Source organism: Salvelinus alpinus, chromosome 2, assembly GCF_045679555.1.
Source record: "Salvelinus alpinus chromosome 2, SLU_Salpinus.1, whole genome shotgun sequence".
Classification (NCBI taxonomy): domain Eukaryota; kingdom Metazoa; phylum Chordata; class Actinopteri; order Salmoniformes; family Salmonidae; genus Salvelinus; species Salvelinus alpinus.
This window is the reverse complement of record NC_092087.1, coordinates 27,012,352-27,038,562: the sequence shown is the minus strand read 5'-3', so window position 1 is coordinate 27,038,562 and position 26,211 is coordinate 27,012,352. Positions and strand designations below refer to the sequence as shown.

The window sequence follows — 26,211 nt, the reverse complement described above, 5'->3', positions numbered from 1 at the left end:
CTGACCATGGGGTTAAGTCAGGTATTACGTCCCACAGGGCACAGACTGTCCACTGTAGACTACTGTATAGTTATTACACAGTTAACTCACGGTTGTGTGAGTAACCTCCTGAAACTCTATGAGGTTATGAAGTCACCAGGTAGCTGGCTCTCTCACTCCTTTCTATTGGCCATTCATCTACCAGCATGGTCCACAGATCACCTTCCTCCTTTAAACTGCCTCTCACATCTCTTAAGAGACCTCCTCTCTTTTTTTGGTGGCCAGAACGAAAGAATGATATCCTTTGCCATCGCTACCTGTCCCCTGTGTGTGTGTGTGTGTGTGTGTGTGTGTGTGTGTGTGTGTGTGTGTGTGTGTGTGTGTGTGTGTGTGTGTGTGTGTGTGTGTGTGTGTGTGTGTGTGTGTGTGTGTGTGTGTGTGTGTGTGTGTGTGTACTATTTTGTGCTAACGCTCCCATCTATCATAGAGTCCTGAGGGGCTTTGGGGCCTGGGAGGGGTGATGGATATATCCTCTTATGCCTTTCATCACAGAGACACCCCTTACCTACTACCTCACATTCACTTCTCTTTCTTTCTCTCTCTCTCTCTCTCTCTTGCTCTCTCTCTCTCTCTTTCTCACACACTCTCTCACTCTCACTCTCACACTCACACATACACGTGCGTGCACGCAGAGAGAGTGACAGTGCAGGCTGACCCACCACAGCTGGGTGTTATCTAGAGGACACCATGTGTGTGTGTGTGGAGGTCAAACAGGTTCCATTGGCCCATCCAGCCAGGCAGCAGTACAGGGGGAGAATGGAGTGACTAATCACTTTAGTAATGCCAAACTACATGGGACTATTCATCGGGATATTCATTGATAACCGCATTGCTGCTATTTATGACTAATGAATTTAGTCACACATAATAGGCTATTGTTATGCGTACTTTATCATTCTACAAATATAGTGTACTCACACATATCAATGCTGTTTGTTTAGATCATGTGTTATATTCATCCTCGGGGTATTAGTAATATTGATGCTGATGATTCAACTGTAGGCAGGATTTGGTTCCTCAGTCCCATCCATCTGTCTTTACTAGGTGTGGATGACATCTGTTAAGGTGAGGGGATTATCGGAGAAATAGAGCAGATCTCCATAAAATGTATCTTTGAATAAAACAGGGTTTGATTATTGAAGTGATTTCTTTAGCTTGCTGACATGTACAGTGATGAACCCCTCTGCTGTGGAGACTACAGAGCCATGGAGCTGCCTGTGACGCCATGTTAACGCCATGCAGAGCTGAGGACTGGAGGACTCTGCTCATACTGGTCAAACAGAGACATCTAGTTGCCACATGAGGAAACAACACCACTGCTGAGCAAATCCACTACATGTTGTATGGAGGCATAGGGAATAGGGAGATATGAAACCAAGATGGAAGGCCTGGAGGATGGTATATATGAGTGCCTGTGTTATGTTAGCCCTCAGACCGATACTACTGTCTGGTGGAACGACTCCATGACTCCATGACACAACTGCCTCAAAGCACTGTTAACACACAAATCTCTCTCTCCTCAGCACGTCTCTCTCCTCATCACCCTCGGCTAAGTGTCTACATGTACCGTATGTGTGTGTGGAGAGTATACAGTACATACATCTGGGTGTCCATTGTGTGTGTGTGTGGTGGGTTCTCCTATCCTCATTTGTCTTAGATTACAGATTGTTGTGGGACCACAGTCTCCTCTTTCTTTTTTCCCATCTCATTTCTCTCCCCTCTCTCTCCCTCCCTCCCTCTCTCTCTCAGTGTGCAGCAGTGCTCCCATCAACATGAAGGTGCAGCATCTGAACCGCACGGCCCTGGGGGTGCGATGGACCCGGCCAGAGTTCACCTACCACCCGCCAATCATCTCCTTCCTCATCTCCTACAGCTGGACTAAACACGACGAGTCCTACGAGGAAACGCACGTCACCGACAGCCAACACAAACTGGTCAGTTACTCTACACCACACCCGCACACACACAGGCACATACACAAGCACACTCACACAACTTTACCACACACAGTGACAGTACAGAAACTGATGAGATCGACTGACAAATGATGGTAAATTGGCTGCATATTAGACTGCATGTGGAGACTTACTGTAGTGACACTGTTGGTAGTTTGACCTTGAAACTAGCACTGTGAAACATCAACGTAAGGCGCAGAGCCACCCCCCAGAGCAGCAGCGCTGGCATTTTAAACACCCACAGCTCTTTTAATATCCTGCCATTGTGTTCCAATGGTGGCTGGGATTTAATGAGCAGGAGGGAGGGATTCCTGCCTGCTGATAGAGGGAGGGAGAACAAGGGACAGCGGAAAAGAGAACAGAGGAGAGACTTGGCGGTTCTTTTCTTTGAGGGCTGCCCGTTATTAACGGAATATCATCTCCTCATGTACCACAGCCGCTCACGTCTCAGCCATTCTTCCTCCTCTCATCACTCCTTCCTGTTCTCTCACTCTTTTATTATTTCTCTCAAGCTCCATCTATTTCTGTTTCATTCTCTCTCTCTCTCTCTCTCGCTCCCTTTCTCTCTCTCGCTTTCTTTCTCTTTCTCCATCATTCCCCTCCCACTCATTCTCTCTCTTGTTCTCTCCCTCTCCCCCTCCATCTCTCCTCCTTTTCTTTCAGATTGTCATTTCCATTTTAATTATCTGTCTTCTCCCTGGGCACTTCCACTATGCGGGTCACATTAGGGAGCGCATGGCACATCCAGGCTTTATGAAACCTGTCGTCAGAATCCATGGAAAGGCCCACTAAACCACTCCAGCCCTGCCTGCCGTTGGTCTTTACAGCCCTCTCCACTTGTAATAACCGCCGGGAACAGAGCACTGAATTAAACTGTGCAGAAATTGCATAAATCATGGAGGAGATGGTGGTGGTGAGGGGAGAACAAACGCATTTACTTAATGTAAAATGTAGTTGTGCGGCGAGCCCTCCCTGGCGATCGGACACCGGAGAATGTGACTTATGATAATAGCCATTCCTCATGCATTTAGCGGTGGATTGGACCGCCATCTCCCCGCCGTGGGGATAATTAATGCGTGTTATCTGGAACGCGTCCACCATAAAGAGAAAATAGGAAGGGAGAGAGAGGTGAGGTGTTGGCTAACTCAGGCCTGTCTCAACCGCCCAAACTGCATCCTAATTAAAAATAGGTTATACATTGTTGCCCAGGGTGATTTACATTGCATCCTAATTAAAAATAGGTTATACATTGTTGCTACAGTTTTGCTACAATCGTACCACTCAAGACTGTGGTAAACTCATTGTTTGTTGTCTAGAGAAAGCAGGAAAGGAGAGGGAGACAGAGGGAGAGAGGAAGAGGGAACATTTATTTCTCCCATCCTGCTCTAACCTTCATTCTTTGACCACTGCCCTCTGTGCTGTGTTTGAGTCAAGGGGCAGGCTGTGTTGTGTAGGATTCTAGACTAAGGTGTGTGACCTCTCCAGGAAGGTACCCAGAACTCATCTAAGTATGTGTGTGTGTGCATGTTTATTACTGTGTGCTCTCGCCACCCGACCTAAGTGTACAGTAGGTGTACACACACTCCTTCTCTATAGCAGACAATGGTGTGTCTGCTAGCTGGATGGGTTTATGGGAAGTGTTCTGTAGACGATTCCACATCCTGTGTGTGTGAGCACGGACGTTCGCTATGTAAGTGTGAGCATGGATGGTCTCTCTGTGTGTGTGAGCACGGACGTTCGCTATGTGTGTGTGAGCATGGATAACATGGACAATCACTATGTAAGTGTGAGCATGGATGGTCTCTCTGTGTGTGTGAGCATGGATGGTCTCTCTGTGTGTGTGAGCATGGATGGTCTCTCTGTGTGTGTGAGCACGGACGTTCGCTATGTAAGTGTGAGCATGGATGGTCTCTCTGTGTGTGTGAGCACGGACGTTCGCTATGTAAGTGTGAGCATGGATGGTCTCTCTGTGTGTGTGAGCACGGACGTTCGCTATGTAAGTGTGAGCATGGATGGTCTCTCTGTGTGTGTGAGCACGGACGTTCGCTATGTAAGTGTGAGCATGGATGGTCTCTCTGTGTGTGTGAGCACGGACGTTCGCTATGTAAGTGTGAGCATGGATGGTCTCTCTGTGTGTGTGAGCACGGACGTTCGCTATGTAAGTGTGAGCATGGATGGTCTCTCTGTGTGTGTGAGCATGGATGGTCTCTCTGTGTGTGTGAGCACGGACGTTCGCTATGTAAGTGTGAGCATGGATGGTCTCTCTGCGTGTGTGAGCATGGATGGTCTCTCTGTGTGTGTGAGCATGGACGTTCGCTATGTGTGTGTGAGCATGGATGGTCTCTCTGTGTGTGTGAGCACGGACGTTCGCTATGTAAGTGTGAGCATGGATGGTCTCTCTGTGTGTGTGAGCACGGACGTTCGCTATGTAAGTGTGAGCATGGATGGTCTCTCTGCGTGTGTGAGCACGGACGTTCGCTATGTAAGTGTGAGCATGGATGGTCTCTCTGTGTGTGTGAGCATGGACGTTCGCTATGTAAGTGTGAGCATGGATGGTCTCTCTGTGTGTGTGAGCACGGACGTTCGCTATGTAAGTGTGAGCATGGATGGTCTCTCTGTGTGTGTGAGCACGGACGTTCGCTATGTGTGTGTGAGCATGGATAACATGGACAATCACTATGTAAGTGTGAGCATGGATGGTCTCTCTGTGTGTGTGAGCATGGATGGTCTCTCTGTGTGTGTGAGCATGGATGGTCTCTCTGTGTGTGTGAGCACGGACGTTCGCTATGTAAGTGTGAGCATGGATGGTCTCTCTGTGTGTGTGAGCACGGACGTTCGCTATGTAAGTGTGAGCATGGATGGTCTCTCTGTGTGTGTGAGCACGGACGTTCGCTATGTAAGTGTGAGCATGGATGGTCTCTCTGTGTGTGTGAGCACGGACGTTCGCTATGTAAGTGTGAGCATGGATGGTCTCTCTGTGTGTGTGAGCACGGACGTTCGCTATGTAAGTGTGAGCATGGATGGTCTCTCTGTGTGTGTGAGCACGGACGTTCGCTATGTAAGTGTGAGCATGGATGGTCTCTCTGTGTGTGTGAGCATGGATGGTCTCTCTGTGTGTGTGAGCACGGACGTTCGCTATGTAAGTGTGAGCATGGATGGTCTCTCTGCGTGTGTGAGCATGGATGGTCTCTCTGTGTGTGTGAGCATGGACGTTCGCTATGTGTGTGTGAGCATGGATGGTCTCTCTGTGTGTGTGAGCACGGACGTTCGCTATGTAAGTGTGAGCATGGATGGTCTCTCTGTGTGTGTGAGCACGGACGTTCGCTATGTAAGTGTGAGCATGGATGGTCTCTCTGCGTGTGTGAGCACGGACGTTCGCTATGTAAGTGTGAGCATGGATGGTCTCTCTGTGTGTGTGAGCATGGATGGTCTCTCTGTGTGTGTGAGCACGGACGTTCGCTATGTAAGTGTGAGCATGGATGGTCTCTCTGTGTGTGTGAGCACGGACGTTCGCTATGTGTGTGTGAGCATGGATGGTCTCTCTGTGTGTGTGAGCACGGACGTTCGCTATGTAAGTGTGAGCATGGATGGTCTCTCTGTGTGTGTGAGCACGGACGTTCGCTATGTGTGTGTGAGCATGGATGGTCTCTCTGCGTGTGTGAGCACGGACATTCGCTGTGCCAAACACATCCTCCTTTAGTTCTGTTGGATCAATCACTCAGTGTGCAGCAGGAGCCATGCACCCCTGCCCCGACAGAATTGATATTTGAATGCGTGTATGCGCCAGTGGCATAGCGCAGTTTCGCGGCGCCCCCTCCCCCTCACACGAATTGAGCAAAGGTCCACCCCCAACCCAATAATTTTTTTATTTTGCCATGGAGCAGAGAATTTTTTTTGTAGCTAATCTCATGCAATTTGATACATTTTGCTATTTTAAAGCTCAGGGACAATCTCAACTTTTTTCCCGCTAATATTTGTCTTAATATTAGCAACATTTTAAATACAGTGCATGTATTCAGACTCCTTTACGTTTTCCACATTTTGTTACGTTACGACCTTATTCTAAAATTGAGGAAATTGTTTTTTCCTTATCTACACACAATACCCTATAATTACAAAGCAAAAACAGGTTTTGGAATTTTTTGCTAATTTATAAAAAGTACAAAACTGAAATATTACATTTACATAAGAATTCAGACCCTTTACTCAAGACTTTGTTGAAGCACCTTTGGCAGGGATTACAGCCTTGATTATTCTTGGGTATGACGCTACAAGCTTGGCACACCTGTATTTGGGAGTTTCTCTTATTCCTCCCTGCAGATCCTCTCAAGCTCTGTCAGGTTGTATGGGGAGCGTTGCTGCACAGCTATTTTCAGGTCTCTCCAGAGATGTTCTATCGGGTTCAAGTACGGGCTCTATCTGGGCCACTCAAGGACATTCAGAGACTTGTACCGAAGCCACTCCTGCGTTGTCTTGGCTGTGCGCTTAGGGTCGTTGTCCTGTTGGAAGGTGAACCTTCGCCCCAGTCTGAGTTCCTGAGCACTCTGGAGCAGGTATTCATCAAGGATCTCTCTGTACTTTGTTCCGTTCATCTTTGCCTCGATCCTGACTAGTCTCCCAGTCCCTGCCGCTGAAAAGCATCCCCACATTATGATGCTGCCACCACCATGCTTCACCGTAGCATGGTAAAGGCACAGCTTCCTAACTTATTTATATTTTTAAAATGCAATTAACTGGATTTATTTCAACTCCATCAAACACTGTAAAAAAAAAACATTTGTATGTGTTTAAAGGCCTTGCTTGTTTAATTCTAACATTATATTATTAAAATATATTTTTTTTAATTATAGCTCCAGGGCTAATTTCGTTAACATTTTGCCATGTTTTTTAGATTTAGAACATAAAACAACATTTATAAAGCAAACATTCTCTTAGGTCAGCACAGCTAATACTTCCATTGTTTAAGCATGTTGCAGAACAGTGCTAAAAACTTGTTTTTGAATATTGACACAAAAAAAGTGACAGAGCTGACAACAGATACTCAAACAGACATATATTTGCCTCAAAAATTAATTAGTAAAATATGGAAAATGATTCAATTGAATCCCCATTTAAAAATAACCATTCTGTCAGATCTTCTAGAACTCTGACGGAGTTGATGTAAAAGAAAGTCTGATGCAGTGTAGTTTTCTTATACATTCAAGTGGTATACAATGGTAGCAATTGTGTTTTTCCTCAGTTGCTTTATAACTCTTAACCTAATTATATGTAACATTTTAACAAAAATTCATATTCTATGAAGCAGATGGAGTTGACAGTTTATGGTTGTGACCATGGTGATTCCAATAGTGTTTGTTTAAATCTATCAAAAGTAGAGAATTTTACAGACCATGAGTGGTCTTGCTGCACTACATGTATTGAGGACATGAATAAGGGGTCCTTATAGTATAGCTGACTGCATATTCCTGATTAATTTAGGATTTTAGACAAATCTGATGGAGTTGACCAAATCTCTGAACACATCTTTTAAGAATCACAGTTTTGAGATAAATATTCTTTAAAGTTACAGAGCGCTACTGCAAAAAACTACATGAGATAATTGTTCATTTAATGGTGTGTTCATATTATATCTCAAAGCTTGTGGGCCCCCCTGCCTTGCGATGGCTGCGTGGGGGGGGGGGGGGTTGTGTGTTACAGGAAGCTGTCATCACTCCAGTGTCTCCTGATGTGCTGTATCTGTTCCGGGTGCAGGCTGTGTGTATGAATGACATGCGCAGTGACTTCAGCCAGAGCATGCTCTTCAGAGGTGACTCTTCCTCATTATCATCCTCCTCATCATCCTCATAATCCTCTGTCCTTCATTTTTCCTTTTCACTTTTGTAAAAATAATCTGTAAATATTTTCCTCAAATTTCATCACAGTCTATATTTATCTCAAATCTCTTTGTCTCTTGTTTTGTTCCCTTATTGTCTTGTTTAGTGATGCAGAGCTGCCTCTTTCCCCTCCTCATCATGATATCTCTGTCTGTCTAAATGCCTATGCCGATTTGTTGCAAAGCTAGAATCAATAGCGCTATTACACTGTCTATACAGTAACATATATTTTGTGTTATCATTGGTTAACAAGTTTCATGTTATGTTCTCCTTTCAGCTAACACAACCAGGATATTTGAAGGGACGAGGATAGTGAAGACTGGGATGGTGAGTGCTGCGTGAACACTCTGTAGTACTACCTCTTTCCAACAGGGAGCAGCACTGTCTCATTATTAAACCTCTGTGCTGGAGAGCATGCTCTGTCACTCCGATACTGTCAACTCCAAAGACATTCATTTTAACTACAGACCACAGATATAAATGAAATGTCCTATGTCAGTAATGTGCAGATAACAGATGATGTACTTGGTTGCTTTTTATTTTAAATTGATGAAACAGTTCCACATATTTATTATGTCACATGGCTATTATGTCATTACATTTTTCAATCACTTGTCTCTTTTCCCTCCCTCTCCTACCAACTCACCTTTTTTTCCGCCTCCCCCTCTCCCTACTTTCTCTTCCCAGCCCACTGTTTCCCCAGCCTCCTCGGCAGACATGGCTCCCATCAGCTCCGGCTCCTCCACCTGGACCTCCTCCGGCCTCCCCTTCTCCTTTGTGTCAATGGCGACAGGCATCAGCCCCTCCTCCAGTGGTAGCCAGGCGACGGTGGCGTCCGTGGTGACTAGTACCCTACTGGCAGGGCTAGGGTTCAGTGGTGGGGTCATCTCCTCCTTCCCCAGCTCTGTGTGGCCAACCAGAGCCCCATCCTCCAGCCAGAATCCCACCGCTGCCACCCCTCGTCAGCCCACCAGCGAACCAGCAGCCTCCCAGAGCGCAGACGCAGCCAAAGACAATGGAGAGGGCTCCAAGGACAGGGAGAAAGGTGCGAAAGGGGAGGGAGAGGAGGGAGAGAAAGAAGGAGAGGAGGATAAGGAGGAAGACGAGGAGGAGAAAGAGAAGGAGACAAAAGAGAAGAAAGCGATGGCAGACAAGGTAGAGAAGCAGACGAACAGCACGGTAGTGAAAGAGCCGCCCACGGCAGCACCAGCCTCGACTGCCAAAGAGAAAGAAAGAGAAGGAGGGGAGAGTGAGACTGAAACTAACACAAGCAGCACTACGCCCTCTAGTGCTGAGGAGGACCAGCTGGTGACACACACACAGAGTACGGTGGAGACAGACACAGTGGTGCCCCCTACCTTGGAGCTAGGGAATGACACGGCAGAGTTCCCAGACCCAGACAGCCCCTCCCCCACCCTCCGGCCCAGCACAGGAAGGGACAAAAGCCACTGGCCATTCTCCATACACACAGGTGAGCACAGGCATTATAGTACCTTCTCTTTTTTTATGTAACATTTATTTAACTAGGCAAGTCAAATTCTTATTTGCAACTGCCTACCCTGGCCAAACCCAGACATTGGGTCAATTGTGCGCCACTCCCAATCACGGCCGGATGTGATGCAGCTTGGATTCAAACCAGGGACTGCAGTGACGCCTCTTGCACTGAGATGCAGTGCCTTTGACCGCTGCGCCACTCGGGAGCCCTCTCTTCAGTTCATTATGAGAAAAATAATGAAAGGGCATCAGAGCTGGACCAAGTTGTACTCCCTGTCTCAACTTGTGATCTTTTTCCTTTCTTCAGTATGTGATTCCTCGTATTACATTTGAATTATTTAGCAGTTATCCAGAGCGACTTACAGGAGCAATTAGGGTTAAGTGCCTTGCTCAAGGGCACGTCGGCAGATTTTTTACAGAGTCAGCTCTGGAATTCAAACCAGCGACCTTTTGGTTACTGGCCCAACACTCTTAATCGCTAGGCTACCTGCCGCCTTATAATAAGACTTTAAAGTGGAAAGGAATATGACAGCCTTGTATTAGACATACTTTACCATGGTTCAGTTGTAATGTTTTTTCATACCCACACATACCCACTTACACGCACACTAATGCCTACAATCCCTCTTGTGTTTGTACTGAATGACATACTGTAGGTGTTGAGCAGTGTTAGGGTGCTAATTAAAAAAACTTTTTTTTGTTGAGAAAACCATCAATAGAGTTGAAAATGCGATGGAAGCCCATTTAACTTGGATTTTTTATTCGGTACATGGGAATATAACCACAAAAACTATACATATGTGCACTATGTCATCACGCACCTAGTTTGATCTGCAACAAGAAAATTTGATGGAATCACAACTCTGATGGGAATATGCACATATTGTTTTTATGCACATTTTTGAATATTTGCATGAAAATCTGTCACCAATTTGAATGGAAACATAGCTCATGACATGTCAGATTTAGATTCGCCTGAGCAGCCACTAGTGGGCGCTATGGATCTACAGCACCCACTAGCTGCTGCCCAGGCTAGATTTAGATATGATAATTTTTCACTAAGTAGTTTGGATGTTGTGAACTACTTTTTTAAAGTAACTTTAGTTATGTAAAATATATTTTTCTTAAAGGTAGCTTTAGTGTAGCTTAACTTCTTCCAGTGTGAAGTAATTGGTAGCTTGGCAAACTATATTTTCAGAGTAGCTTCCACAAAACTTGTGTTGAGTAAAGTGATCTGCCCAGGAAAGCTCTCTACATACTGAAAGACTGTGGCTAATGCTGAGATACACTGCTGGAAGGAGGCTTCTAAACTGCCACTGCCTTGCAGACAGCCTTAACTACAATTTGCCATGTACAATATTGATTAGGTCTGCTGGGTTATACTGTAATTTACATTTTATGGAAAACCATAATATTACACAGTGACATTATAGCTATTTCTGTTACCTACTTGGTTTACAATTTGATGATTAAATATGAGTGACTCCCAAAGACAAGGACTCAAATGAAACATGTGTTTGATAGACATTTCTGGGGGATAGGACCTTCCCCTCTTTCCTTCCTTGTTTTCTGTTCCACCTCTCTCTCCTTCATTATCTCTTCCACTCCCCTTACCCTCCTCTCTCATCTTTCCCACTTTCTCTCCTTTCCTATATTTCCCTTTGCACCTCTGTTTTTCCCTACACCTCTTTCGATCGCTCTCTATTTATTTCTCTCTCACATTGTCTTTCTCACTCCCCTTCTCTCCATCCTTGTTGTTTCCCATTCCTCCTCTTCCTCCTTCCTCCTCTCTCTCCCTCCTTGGTGTTGTCTTTAGGCTGAGTGCTGGCCTACTTTCAGACCCAGCGAGATGAGCTCGGAGCAGAGACACCGCTGCAGGGGAAAAACCTCTGCTCCATTTATAACTCCCTGCCTGGCACTAGAGTCATGTAGGCCTTGTGTGCATTGGTGTGTGAGTCTGTGTGAGTGTGTGTTTGGCTGCATGTGTGTGTGGTGACCCGTGTGTGTATCCTTCGATGCAGGTTTGTGACTGGCTGTGTGTGCATTATCGCGTTTGTTTGTTTGCCCCTGTTCGTCCGTGTGCACTTCCACTGGCGCTGTGTTTTGGGACGACTCGTCTTCGAGTGAGAGGCAGACAGGAGAGAGCAGAACAGAGCAGAGTGGAGCAGCACACGATGGTTCCCCTGCCAGTATGGTGTGTGTGGATGGTAGGGAGAGAGAGAGCGGCTGTGGTAGTGGCTGGCTGTGCTGCAGTGCAGGGGACTGCTGTCTCGGCCTCCAGGGCTACCCCCACTGTGCCACTGCTGCTACCACCCGGGCTCCTGCTGCAGAATAAAGCCATGGGGTCCGGGAACAGCACAGCAGGAGAACCAGCCCTGGGTAGGTAGGGTTGGGGGTTAGCGTGGAGGGGGGCTGGCTCAGGATGTTTGGGATCTAAGTGGAGCACTTATCTGGGTAGCTAGATAAACTGGCTTTGTAGCACCAGGGTTGCCTTCATAAATAAACAGATTATGATTTGATTACTGATGTTCTAATAGTCTCCAATATCAATTCATCTTTGTCGTTTTTGGTTGTTGTTGACCATGTTTTCTCCTGTGTGTGTGTGTGTCTATTAAATATGATCCAGGATTGGATTGTTCCTGTCTGTGTAAAGCACCAGTCTAGATATAGTAGGTTAAGGGGCTGATGATGATGTTGATAGCCACACTACCTGCCAAAATCTAACTTTAGAATACTTGTCTTTGATAGAACAGGAATGTCTTGTCACTGGTAGCATTTGGTATGAAGAGAGGCTACTGTTTCTTTGGTAAGCACTGCAGAACATTCTCCAGCACATTTTTTGGGGTATTATAGTATAGTTTCTTAGCAAACATTCTGCCTGATCATGTATCCAGCATTTTACCAAGGTAAATTAACCTGTAACATGTGTCTTCAGTTGAGAAGATGGCTAGTGAATTTGATCACATCATTGTTTATTATTATTTTGTGGTTCATTTTGTACCTTTGTGAAGCTCAGTTAAACCTGGCTAAATGTGTCTTTGTCCTCATTCCCCACCTCTCCTGTTCCGGATCAGCATCCCCAATATGTCCAGTAAATGTTGCTGTTATTCTGACTGATTGTATGTCCTCTCCCCTCCTACAGAGAGGACTAGCATGTCCAACCTGACCCAGCAGGGTCCCCCAGGGGTGGGGAGGGTGGAGTGGATCATCCCCCTGGTGGTGGTCTCTGCCCTCACCTTCGTCTGCCTCATCCTGCTGCTGGCTGTGCTCGTCTACTGGAGGTGGGTACTATAACACACTGAGACATCACACTCATGTAGCTGAATAAAACCTTTCAGGAAGAATGTTTCCCCAAATCCTGTTGATATAGTTTGAAGAAGGGTAGGGCTAGCACGATTACCGTATAATCGTGTAACCGATGATTATGGAGGAAGGCCCTCATGAAAAAAATATAAATACAATTGACTTAACATGGGAAGGCCGGACATTCCTGGGTTGAGTCAGTTTCCACGGTAACATGGACTCTTTACAAAGTGATGAAACTTTGTGTTGCAGCAAACAAGTATTTGGTTGCCTAGGCAACACCCCCCTCTCTGCAGCTGCAGCATATGCAGACAGAAGTGGAAGAGAGGAGAAAATGTGAATTTTTAAAAACTATGAATAAATAACATTTGCTATTCAAGCGATTATAACGGTGGCTGCAGTCATTTGGCTGACCAATAATTACAGTATGACCAGTCATCCAAAATTCCATGACCACCACAGCCCTAAAGAATGGTGAACATAGAGCAACATACACAAAGACAGCCAGGTATAGGCTACACACCAATGGCGGTCGGTGTCGTTTAAGATGAGGGAGGAAGAATTTTTTTTTTATGAGCATGGGCTTATTTCTATTACAGCATATTGGATGACTGTCATTCATATTCCATTCACCCAGCTCAATGTAATATCGATACGTTCAGGCTACTACATGATACTCAAATTTTCCCTATACCCATTATGAGGTTGCTACAATCTAGCATACAAATGAAAGTTTACAACATAGGTGAACAGGTCGAGAGAAATTAGGAGTAATCAAAGTGACAGACAGTGACACATTTAATACCGCCTTGCACACTCTTGCCTGCACATGTAGGTTGTAATCATTAGTCCAACAGTTGCAAACGAGAGTTCCTATGGGACAAATTCAGGTATGTTTATCCACATTTCATTCTGTTTGCTTCCGTTTAAGAATCAGCAGAGTGAATACATTTATAAACAGCATGATCACTTTGCTCATTGTATATATTATTCCTTCTCGCATCTACACTCTCTAATCCTCTTACCTTTCCCCTTTGCTTGTGGACTTCAGTGCACAATACAACAGCTGTCTGTGACCAGGTGGAAAAAACTTTCCAAGACAAATTTTCATACCATAACCTCTACACACAGCCGACAGTGGTGTCACCATATTAACGGAAATTTTTACCTAGCTACTAGAACTAACGCGTTAGTAAACCCGCTACAATCATACAGTACAGTGTACAGCAAGCAGTTTAGCAGTTACACTGGCAGGCCCCTGTGGCAATACATTAATAAAACCAAAAGCTTATCATGACTTGGAATAGTTCCAGTGTTGGATAGCCATAGCCAGCTAGCTAACATAGCATCCCTCTCTGTTTGAACCCAGGGGTTTAAGTAGGCTAAACTAGCTATCTGCATTCGCTAGCTAAGTTAGTGAAAGTGAAAGTTTAAAAAATCTATACAGTACCTGTCAAAAGTTTGGACACCTACTAATTTTTCATTATTTTTACTATTTTCTACATAGTAGAATAATAGTGAAGATATCAAAACTATGAAATAACACATATGGAATCATGTAGTAACCAAAAAAGTGTTATACAAATCAAAATATATTTGAGATTTGAGATTCTTCAATGTAGCCACCCTTTGCCTTGATGACAGCTTTGCACACTCTTGGCATTCTCTCAACCAGCTTCATGAGGTAGTCACCTAGAATGCATTTCAATTAACCTCTCTGCACTATGGATCCCTTTAGCGGGATCATTTTCCTAAACAACCGCTGAATTGCAGGGCGCCAAATATTACTAAAAATATTTATAATCATGCAATCACAAGTGAAATATACCAAAACACAGCTTAGCTTGTTGTTAATCCACCTATTGTGTCAGATTTTGAAAATATGCTTTACAGTGAAAGCAATCCAAGCTTTTGTGAGTGTATCAATCAATGCTAGAACAGCTAGCCCCAAATTAGCATGGTCACGAAAGTCAGAAAAGCAATAAAATTAATCGCTTACCTTTGATAATCTTCAGATGTTTGCACTCACGAGACTCCCAGTTACACAATAAATGTTATTTTTGTTCGATAAATATTACTTTTATAACAAAAGAAATGCCATTTGTGTTGCGCGTTATGTTCAGAAAACCACAGCCTCGTTCCGTTCGACGAAAATTCCCAAAAGTATCCGTAATGTTCGTAGAAACATGTCAAATGTTTTTTATAATCAATCCTCAGGTTGTTTTTAACATACATAATCGATAATATTTCAACCAGACCGTAACCTATTCAATAAAAGAGAGAAAGAATATGGAGAGCTACCCCTCTCGCGCGCAGGAACTAATCAAAGGACACCTGACTAGTTTTGAAAAATCGCGCTAATTTTTCAAAATAAAAGCCTGAAACTATGTCTAAAGCCTGGTCACAGCCTGGAGAAGCCATTGGAAAAGGAATCTGGTTGATACCCCTTTAAATAGAAGAAAGACGGGCAATGAAACACAGATTTAAAAAAAAAAATCACTTCCGGGTTAGATTTCCTCAGGTTTTCGCCCGCAAAATCAGTTTTGTTATACTCACAGACAATATTTTTCACAGTTTTGGAAACTTTGGAGTGTTTTCTATCCTAATCTGTAAATTATATGCATATTCTACGATGTGGACCTGAGAAATAGTCTGTTTACCTTGGGAACGTTATTTAAAATAAAATAATAATAATCTGACCCCTAGCGTCAAGAAGTTAACAGGTGTGCCTTGTTAAAAGTTTATTTGTGGAATTTCTTTCCTTCTTAATGCGTTTGAGTCAATCAGTTGTGTTGTGACAAGGTAGGGTTGGTATACATAAGATAGCCCTATATATATATATTATGGCAAGAACAGCTCAAATAAGAAAAGAGAAATGACAGTCCATCATTACTTTCAGACATGAAGGTCGGTCAATCCGGAACAAGTGCAGTCGCAAAAACCATCAAGCGATATGATGAAACTGGCTCTCGTGAGGACTGCCACAGGAAAGAAAGACTCTGCAGAGAATAAGTTTATTAGAGTTACCAGCCTCAGAAATTGGCAATTAACTGCACCTCAGATTGCAGCCTAAATAAATGCTTCACAGAGTTCAAATAACAGACACATCTCAACATCAACTGTTCAGAGAAGACTGCATGAATCAGGCCTACATGGTCGAATTGCTGCAAAGAAACCACTACTAAAGGACACCAGTAAGAAGAAGAGACTTGCTTGTACCAAGAAACACGAGAAATGGACATTAAACCGGAGGAAATCTATCATGAGTCCAAATGTGAAATTAATGGTTCCAACCGACGTGCCTTTGTGAGACGCAGAGTAGGTGAACGGATGATCTCCGCATTTGTGGTTCCCACCATGAAACATGGAGGAGTTGTTATGTTGTGGGGGTGCTTTGCTGGTGACACTGTCAGTGATTTTTTTAGAATTCAAGGCACACTTAACCAGCATGGCTACCACAGCATTCTGCAGCGCTACGCCATCCCATCTGGTTTGCGCTTTGTGGAACTATCATTTGTTTTCAACAGGACAATGACCCTAAACACACCTCCAGGCTGTGTAAGGGATATTTGACCAAGAAGGAGAGTGATGGAGTGCTGCATCAGATGACCTGGCCTCCACAATCACCAGACCTCAACCCAATTGAGATGATTCGGAATGAGTTATACCACAGAGTGAAGGAAAAGCAGCCAACAAGTACTCAGCATATATGGGAACTCCTTCAAGACTGAAAAGCATTCCAGGTGACTACCTCATGAAGCTGGTTGAGAGAATGGCAATAGTGTGCAAAGCTGGCATCGAGGCAAAGGGTGGCTACTTTGAAGAATCTCAAATATAACATATATTTTATATTTATATATTATTATTATATACACTGCTCAAAAAAATAAAGGGAACACTAAAATAACACATCCTAGATCTGAATGAATGAACTATTCTTATTAAATACTTTTTTCTTTACGTGCTGACAACAAAATCACACAAAAATTATCAATGGAAATCAAATTTATCAATCCATGGAGATCTGGATTTGGAGTCACACTCAAAATTAAAGTGGAAAACCACACTACAGGCTGATCCAACTTTGATGTAATGTCCTTAAAACAAGTCAAAATGAGGCTCAGTAGTGTGTTTGGCCTCCACGTGCCTGTATGACCTCCCTACAACGCCTGGGCATGCTCCTGATGAGGTGGCGGATGGTCTCCTGAGGGATCTCCTCCCAGACCTGGACTAAAGCATCCGCCAACTCCTGGACAGTCTGTGGATGGAGCGAGACATGATGTCCCAGATGTGCTCAATTGGATTCAGGTCTGGGGAACGGGCGGACCAGTCCATAGCATCAATGCCTTCCTCTTGCAGGAACTGCTGACACACTTCAGCCACATGAGGTCTAGCATTGTCTTGCATTAGGAGGAACCCAGGGCCAACCGCACCAGCATATGGTCTCACAAGGAGTCTGAGGATCTCATCTCGGTACCTAATGGCAGTCAGGCTACCTCTGGCGAGCCCATGGAGGGCTGTGCGGCCCCCCAAAGAAATGCCACCCCACACCATGACTGACCCACCGCCAAACTGGTCATGCTGGAGGATGTTGCAGGCAGCAGAACGTTCTCCACGGCGTCTCCAGACTGTCACGTCTGTCACATATGCTCAGTGTGAACCTGCTTTCATCTGTGAAGAGCACAGGGCTCCAGTGGCGAATTTGCCAATCTTAGTGTTCTCTGGCAAATGCCAAACGTCCTGCACGGTGTTGGGCTGTAAGCACAACCCCCACCTGTGGACATCAGTCCCTCATACCACGCTCATGGAGTCTGTTTCTGACCGTTTGAGCAGACACATGCACATTTGTGGCCTGCTGGAGGTCATTTTGCAGGGCTCTGGCAGAGCTCCTCCTGCTCCTTCTTGCACAAAGGCGGAGGTAGCGGTCCTGCTGCTGGGTTGTTGCCCTCCTACGGCCTCCTCCACGTGATGTACTGGCCTATCTCCTGGTAGCGCCTCCATGCTCTGGACACTACGCTGACAGACACAGCAAACCTTCTTGCCACAGCTCGCATTGATGTGCCATCCTGGATGAGCTGCACTACCTGAGCCACTTGTGTGGGTTGTAGACTCCGTCTCATGCTACCACTAGAGTGAAAGCACCGCCAGCATTCAAAAGTGACCAAAACATCAGCCAGGAAGCATAGGAACTGAGAAGTGGTCTGTGGTCACCACCCGCAGAACCACTCCTTTATTGGGGGTGTCTTGCTAATTGCCTATAATTTCCACCTGTTGTCTATTCCATTTGCACAACAGCATGTGAAATTTATTGTCAATCAGTGTTGCTTCCTAAGTGGACAGTTTGATTTCACAGAAGTGCGATTGACTTGGAGTTACATTGTGTTGTTTAAGTGTTCCCTTTATTTTTTTGAGCAGTGTATATTGTATATATATTTGTTTAAAAAAATGTGGGTTACTACATGATTTCATATGTGTTATTTCATAGTTTTGATGTCCTACAAATAAAGAAAAACCCTTGAATGAGTAGATGTGTCCAAACTTTTGACAGGTACCATATATATATTTTTTACTTTCACTTTCACTAACTTAGCTAGCGAATGCAGCTAGCTAGTTTAGCCTACTTAAAAAACCCTGAATGACCATGCGATACTTTTGGGTAAGCTGTCGTCAATAGGACTGGGGTTGGATGTCTGTTGTTGGTTTCATGACTATCTAAAGGATAGAAGTCGGGCTGTTAGAGTCGACGGCTTCCAGTCGGAGCCATTGGAGTTGGTTCAAGGGGTCCCACAAGGTTCTATACTTGGTACATTATTGTTCACTCTCTACATAAACAATATCGGTGATGAGATAAAAAAAGTTTCAAATTCATTTATATGCTGATGACACTGTCATGTACTCTATCGCTTCAACGGCTGACCAAGCATTTTACGATATTACAAGGGTATTTTATACAGCTGAAACTTGTTTTAAATGCAAAGAAAACACATTTTATGATTTTTAATAGGTTCAAAAAGTTGGTTGAAATACACTTGCACTTACGAGCTTAGATGGTTCTCGAATTAATCAGGTATCTGCATATAAATACTTAGGGATATGGTTGGATGATAAACTGTCTTTTAAAATGCATATTGACGAACTTTGTAAACGGCTAAAAATCAAGCTAGGCTTCCTCTATAGAAACAGTACATGTTTGTCCGCTACAAATAGAAGACAAATTGTGCAAGCTACTTTTAAGTCTGTTATAGATTATGGGGATATTATTTACATGCATGCTACGGCATCAACAATTAAATCGCTGGATTCTACTTATCATTACACACTTAGGTTTATTACAGGTGCTAGCTACAGAACTCACCACTGTGTTTTATATCAAAATGTGGGTTGGACTTCGCTGTCCGTGAGACCAGAACAACATGCTCTCGTGTTTGTCTATAAAGCACTTCTGAATAAACTACCTTCTTATTTATCATCACTCATCAATATTAGAATTAGAATTCCTAAAACCAGGTCTCAACATGGATTACACTTGAGGCCCATGCGATTTCCACAGAGTTGGGTATGGCTGCCTTTTCCTGTTACGCTCCTTGCTTATGGAATAGCCTGCAGACTAAACTTAAACTTGAGACTCTTGTCCCCCTTGCCCATTTTAAATATTTATTGGAGGATTTTTATTTTTGTATTGCTTGTAACTGTTTCGGGTAATGTAAGTTCTTGTGCTGTTAGGGGAATAAGTAATCTGCTGCTGTATTTTTTGTGTTATCTGTGATCGTTTTGTTTGTCATGTTTAGTTTCTTAATCATTGTACCTAAACTGTATGTGTAAAAATGTATACGCAGGGCCCAGCTGTAAAAGAGACCTCGGTCTCAGTCTGTGTTCCTTGTTGAAATAAAGGTATAATAATAGCATGTCTGTTCATGCCTCAAGAGCTCTGATATGTTGGAGGATGTCCTCTGGAAGTTGTCATAATTACTGTGTAAGTCTATGGAAGTGGTTGAGAACCATGAGCTTCCTAGGTTTTGTATTGAAGTCAATGTACCCAGAGGAGGAGAGAAGCTAGCTGTTCTCCGGCTACACCAAGTCTACTCTAGACCTTCATTGCAAAACAGTTTGTTTTAATCAATTATTTGGTGATGTGATTATATGTAGTATATCTTTATCTAAGAAGGATAACTTTTTTTATGTTTCACTATTTTAATTTTTATGAAATTCCCTGAGGAGGATGGTCCTCCCCTTCCTCCTCTGAGGAGCCTCCACTGCTACACACAGTGCTGGTCAACAGACGTTGTGAGATTTCTACACTCCAGTGCTAATTCAATCACCCACCTGACTAACCTCTGTGGTCTCTCCATGTATTAGTGCAAGAGTGGAGCTAGGAAGTGGAGGCTCCTCAGAGGAGGAAGGGGAGGACCATCCTCCTCAGGGAATTTCATAAAAATAAAAATAGTGAAACATTAAAGTTAAGCTGGCTATGGTCCCTGCTATCCCCATCAGCCCCAGTGCCCTATAGTAGCCCCCTGCCCTCCTTGCCCCAGCCCCTTCATGGGTTAAGGCCCAGGGGCATGACCGGCCATCTGTGTCACTTCCTAGCTCCACTCCTGCGAAAATCAGGACTCAGACATGGGGGGTTAGGAGTGAGAACATACACACACACCAAGCACCCACTGGGAGACAATGACACAGAGATATATCACAGAGGGTTTTGCATCTGCCAAAGTAGTGGAGGGCATGCACATTTTTATTAATTCAACAACTAGCTTGTTTACATACATAGATACTCACCCATTTGTAAATATTGTCACACAAACAGCATCACCAAGAAAGCATTGAGGTTATGAGCACTAGTTTCCTGCCAATATCTCTTACTGTAAGATTTATATGTTTCCTATGATGCTGAAGAGAGCATTTTAGTCCTCAGGCCTTTATCATCAAAGTGCATCCATCATAGCACTTCAAACAGGCGTTTAATGCCAGCCTGGGTTCAAAGAGCTGTTTTCGTCTGAGTGAGGGCTGTGACCTCTCTGGTTCTCACCACCCCCGGCTCCTTAAAGGTCAGCAGCCACGACCAGATAATTAGCCCCTCACTGAGACCCAGCAGAGCAGGAGGAAGCTGCCCATAGATACTGATCTCAGGTCATTTTGATGTCTCCACCCTAATTGTAAAGTTTGTAGGATTTCAGGAGGGTAAGCTGCTCATAGATCTGTGCCTAGAGGGCAACCTTTACCCACATTTTTCATAGCTGTCTGTCACAGAGGCTAATGGAAGTGCAGCACCCCCTGAGGCCTGTAGGGGGCCTCTGGGGAGAGAAAATGGCAGAGATCATGGCTGCAGCAACAGGCTAGGGAAGATTAGGCTGGCTGTTTGAATTAAACTACCATTTAGACTCAGTTTAGCCCTCCTAGCCTTAGTGTGTCCTGTGAAACAGACGGCAGGGTGTGTGTGTCTCTGTCTGTCTGTCTGTCTGTCTGTCTGTCTGTCTGTCTGTCTGTCTGTCTGTCTGTCTGTCTGTCTGTCTGTCTGTCTGTCTGTCTGTCTGTCTGTCTGTCTGTCTGTCTGTCTGTCTGTCTGTCTGTCTGTCTGTCTGTCTGTCTGTCTGTCTGTCTGTCTGTCTGTCTGTCTGTCTGTCTGTCTGTGTTTGTATCTGTCTGTCTGTGTGTGCCAGAGATAAAGTTCCTGGTGTTACAGAGATGTCGTCTGGATGGTGACAGCCCCCCCAGACACTGTAGCCCCAGGGGATCTGTCAGAGTAGAATATTCATTCACACGCGCACACACACACACACACACACACACACACACACACACACACACACACACACACACACACACACACACACACACACACACACACACACACACACACACACACACACACACACACACACACACACACACACACACACACAGAGAGAGAGACAGACAAACAGGTGGTGGTTGAGCTCGAGGTCTCCTGGGCAGTAGCAGGTGTTGAAGGCGTGAGAGGGTTGGGTAATTCTAATCCTATTGCGTAGCAGAGCTCGGGCTCAGGGCTCAACCCCCATGTTGCCCTGTAACCCCTCCCCCATCGGGATCACATTGGCTGCCCGTAGACAGTAAGCCACCCGTGAGTAATTACTGGTCTGAGATCAGGTCAACCAACCTTGAGCCTGACTCTAAACATAGGATAATTACTGGAGAATGATCCAGGAGCTGTTACTAGACATGTGAGTGACAGGTCACTGCTCCTCTGGCTTGTTAGTGCAGAGAGGACAGGGGAGTCCTCCCTCTCCCTGCTCTCCTACCTCTACTCCTCCTCTCTTCTCCTCCCTCTCTCCGTCTGCTGGTCTGGTTCAGTAGCAGCATGCAGACGCTGCCTGCTAAGGCTGTTCTGTCTCTCTTCTCCTCCGCTCTTCTCTCATCTCTCTAGGATGACCAGTTTCTGCAATCTACTCTGCATAAAATACAGGTAGGAGTAGGACCACACACTCACATATACACATTTCCACTCACTCAGTAATTTTACTCTCTATTTGGTAGATAGCCTCTTGCTCAAGCTCAGATATCCGCCTCTCTCTTATGGAAATGATTTATCTCCCTTCCCTTTCTCACCTATATCCTCTTTTTAAGGCTTGAAGTTCATGACAGGCTTATTGTCTGGAGTGCTGTCATTGTGGTGAAAGAAATAAGCAATTCTAGTTTTTCTTTTACTTTGAGAATTTTAAATAGAGGAACAGGTTTTGACTGTTAACGTTGTTTCCATATTGTAGCTTTAATCGCTCTTAGAGGAGAGCTCTTTGATGAAGCGTATAGTATAATATGTTTATTACGGTACACTTCCCTAAAGGTATGTGCTTAGTCCAGAGCTGGCTGTCTTTTCAGACACACTTCCTTTGAGCTTTACATAGCCTGCGCTTGCAGCAGTCTGTTTGGCCACAGACTAGCCCTTGATCATGACTCTCCGTTCCATTACATTACACATAAGAGTTATTGGACGAAGGCGTCTTCTGTACAGGGGACTTTTGTTAAGAGTCCCGATGCTCGGTCTGAACATGAACACGAATCACTTGCGGTACGATTTTGGAAGCATAAGGACCATATCTTTCATATCAGCGAGAAATAATACAAATATATACAATTGATACACACCTTTACAGGGTTAGGGTTCCCACACGGCCATATGTCCATGTTACAGTGCTTGTTTACGGAAAACAGACGGAAGACACATTTGTGGTGTCCATCTTCCGTTTACACACAGGTGTTTGGAGACGCAGAAAGCTAATTAGCACAGGTAGTCCATACGTGTGCTAATTAGCTATCTGTGTCTCCGAACACCTGTGTGTAAACAGAAGACGGACACCACAAATGTGTTGTCACTGAAAAACACTGTTGGTTGCAACTGTGTTAAAACCTGTTAAAACTGTGTACAGTAAGCATGTATTTTGCATTTGTGAAATAATTTTGATATGATATGAAAGTAGAGGTATTTTTGTTTCTAGATCCGTACTGCAATTGAGAATCAATGTACTTTCAGATGGAGTATTTGGCTGTTTGGTCTTCGCCCTCTAAATAGAACATGTAAGGTCCTTGGACTATAAGGAGTAATGTTAGGCTTTAGTCCATTATTTGGCTAGCCATAGACATACAGTATGTCTCTGCTTCATAGCTCGAACTGAAAACAAATGGATTCTGATCCTCATAGTGTTTATGTGACTCTTAACTCTGACGGTGTGTGAGCTGTGAGAGTCTGTGGTGGGGACTGCGTGTTTATGCTAATGTTTGCCTTCTCTGGAGGAGTTCAAAGGACACCTTGATCCTGTCACGTGTCTCCAGTGCCATCTGTGTTTACTTTGGGGGAGATTGTCACCTGTGGCATTGCTGATGACAGCGCTGATACATTATTCTCAGGGCTAATGTGCCACTGACTGTCTCTCTCTCTCTCTCTCTCTCTCTCTCTCTCTCTCTCTCTCTCTCTCTCTCTCTCTCTCTCTCTCTCTCTCTCTCTCTCTCTCTCTCTCTCTCTCTCTCTCTCTCTCTCTCTCTCTCTCTCTCTCTCTCGCTCTCGCTCTCAGGAGGTGTTTTCAGACGGCTCATTTCTACGTGGAGGACAGTAGTTCTCCCAGAGTGGTGCCCAATGACAGCATCCCTGTCATCCCCATCCCAGGTAAGCACCAATCAGAGCATCGCTTTGGCCCCATAGTACCCCAGAAGGAGGATAAAATCCTTGTCAGGAATGGGTGAGTTGATTGCAGCAAAATGGCACCTTTTCTCTGAAGTTTACCAAATGTTCACTTTCTGTCTGTGGTCAATGTAATAATTCACAGTCAGGGTCAAGGGGAATAGTCTTGTTCCATATGTCTGCTCCTCTCTGTTTCCACTGGAACCCTATAGGTACCAATCATGTACAATCTGTACAGATACATCACACACATACAGTAGACACCATATGACCTTTCTCCTCACATGAGACCACTTCATTATCCATCCACCTCTGTGTGCTCTGTTGAAGAGTAAACAAACAGTTCATTCAAAGATGTTGTTTTTCTAAAGGAGCTGTACTTGATTTATAGTGTGTGCATTGAGTTTCATGTACTGGACAGTAACCTGTCATTCCATTTTATTGATTAGACATTATTGATCCCCAAAGGGAAGTTATTTTTGCCACCAGCAGCAGACCCCGACAGGCATACATTTCAACACCGAAATCGACATTAGATTATTCCTAGAGATGATCTTGAAAAGTGTTTAAATTACTAAAGGGGAGGAGAGCTGAGATGTCTCTCACACTTAATATTGAACACTTTACTTCCCCTGATTACTTTAACCACTCTTCAGATGGGAAAATCCATACACACATTGATTTTTCCATGAAGATCTCATGTGAGATCAAGGTCTGAGTCATTGCATTAGCAGCCTACATTGATGTTTGACCACCAGTGTTATCATCTGTGAATGCTGTTCAAGTGTTAAAACACTTGGGAGGGAGAGCCTGACTCTGTGAGACAGGACTCACTCAGCCATGGTTTCAATGGGCTGTTGCTTGGCGATGAAGGTGCCAGTGGCCTCAGGTGGTTGGTTTGTTGGGGTGCATGTGTGTGATCAGTATTTACAAGATTAGTGTTCCAAGAGATACCCTTAGCTGGTGTTGTTTTGCTAGAACACACTATTCCGTCATAATCATGTGATGTGTGTGAACAGGTGGGTGTTTGCACTCACTAGTGTTACTGTAGTGTTTAACACGATTTATGAGAGTTCCCTGTCGGCATTGGTTTTGTGCTCTGTGCTTACTGGTTCAGCCCAAATGCACCATGTTAAAGGAGGGTGGAAGGGGTGGGGGGGGTAGAGGAGGGCTGGATCTCTCTCTCACTCTTTCGAGCCAGTGGATCAAACATTAAAGGCATGGAGATTGGCCCTCAAAGACCCAATCTTCCATATCTAACATCTCCCCTCACATACAAGATTTTCCCCAGCATCCAAATCCATTTGGACTGACTGAGTGTCCTTCACAATGGACCTTGGCACAGAGAGCTGTGTCTGATGTGCCTATTTAAACCAATGGCACAGCACTTCCCAGCACAGGGACAGGGAAGGCTTATAAAGTGGGCCCCATTCGACATCTCTCCTCCTCCTCCTTAAAAGGCCGTTAACTTTGAGAACTGACTTCAGTACTCTACATTCTCCCCAGCAGATTGTAACTCCTAACCAGATATCAAAAGGTTTGTGGCTTATGAGACTTTATACCATGGCATTGTTAAATACTTCTTTCTGATTTGCTTGAAGGGTATTCTGGTGCCCTTCAAGCCACAGTATATTTGCATCGTAAAATTCAGTGGCTATCGTTCATGCTTACATTTTCAATGTTTGAGCTGCTTCTGAAAGCAAAATTCAAATTGAAAACATTATTGGCATTGTTGAATTAGATGTTCATAATAACAAGCTAGGATGAATAGTTTGGTTAGCTTAACTAGCAAGTCTGTTTGGTTACCATGGCAACTACTGTCTCTATCTAGTAAACTTGCTAGCTACTTCAGTGGATGTTGAACACATTTATACTGGAAAATGAACACATTTCTAGCTGTGTTAAATTATAGCCATGGTATAAAGGGATAATCAATTCGGGGCTCTATGCGTTCTATGGACAATAATGCAACTCCTGACCTCCGCGTCATTCATTATTTTCCATAGAACGCATAGCCCCTCAGTGATTATCATTTACATATTGACTATGATGTAAGACAATGTTTCTAGAATAGCCTAATGTTGATTGGAGTGTTGTTTGAAGGTTGTTATCTATCTTGATCATAGGTTTGGAGGACTGAAATAGGCATACTTTTTCTTAAAGGTCCAATGCAGCCATTTTTATCTGAATATCAAATCATTTCTGGTTAACAATTAAGTACCTTACTGTGATTGTTTTCAATTAAACTGGTCAAAAAGAAATGAGCAAGAATTGTACTAGGACTGTCTGGGAGTGGTCTGAGTGGGAAGTGGAAAACTAGCTGTTATTGGCAGAGAGGTTTGGAACTCTCTTATCGGTATATTAACTAATTTACTGCATGGTGATGTCACCATGG

General features: G+C 44.2%; 1 protein-coding gene across 2 annotated transcripts in view; it reads left to right on the top strand.

Moving 5' to 3' along the window:
- LOC139557651 (receptor-type tyrosine-protein phosphatase gamma-like) overlaps positions 1-26,211 on the top strand; it is a 335,846-nt gene that overhangs the window by 284,436 nt on the left and 25,199 nt on the right. The window contains exons 9-15 of one of the 2 annotated variants that reach the window (XM_071372725.1): positions 1,789-1,973; positions 7,692-7,800; positions 8,145-8,194; positions 8,555-9,338; positions 12,504-12,642; positions 22,068-22,106; positions 23,710-23,801. In XM_071372725.1, the coding sequence (XP_071228826.1) occupies positions 1,789-1,973; positions 7,692-7,800; positions 8,145-8,194; positions 8,555-9,338; positions 12,504-12,642; positions 22,068-22,106; positions 23,710-23,801 (1,398 nt within the window). The remainder of the gene's footprint in view (positions 1-1,788; positions 1,974-7,691; positions 7,801-8,144; positions 8,195-8,554; positions 9,339-12,503; positions 12,643-22,067; positions 22,107-23,709; positions 23,802-26,211) is intronic. The other variant, XM_071372734.1, reaches the window with a different exon arrangement.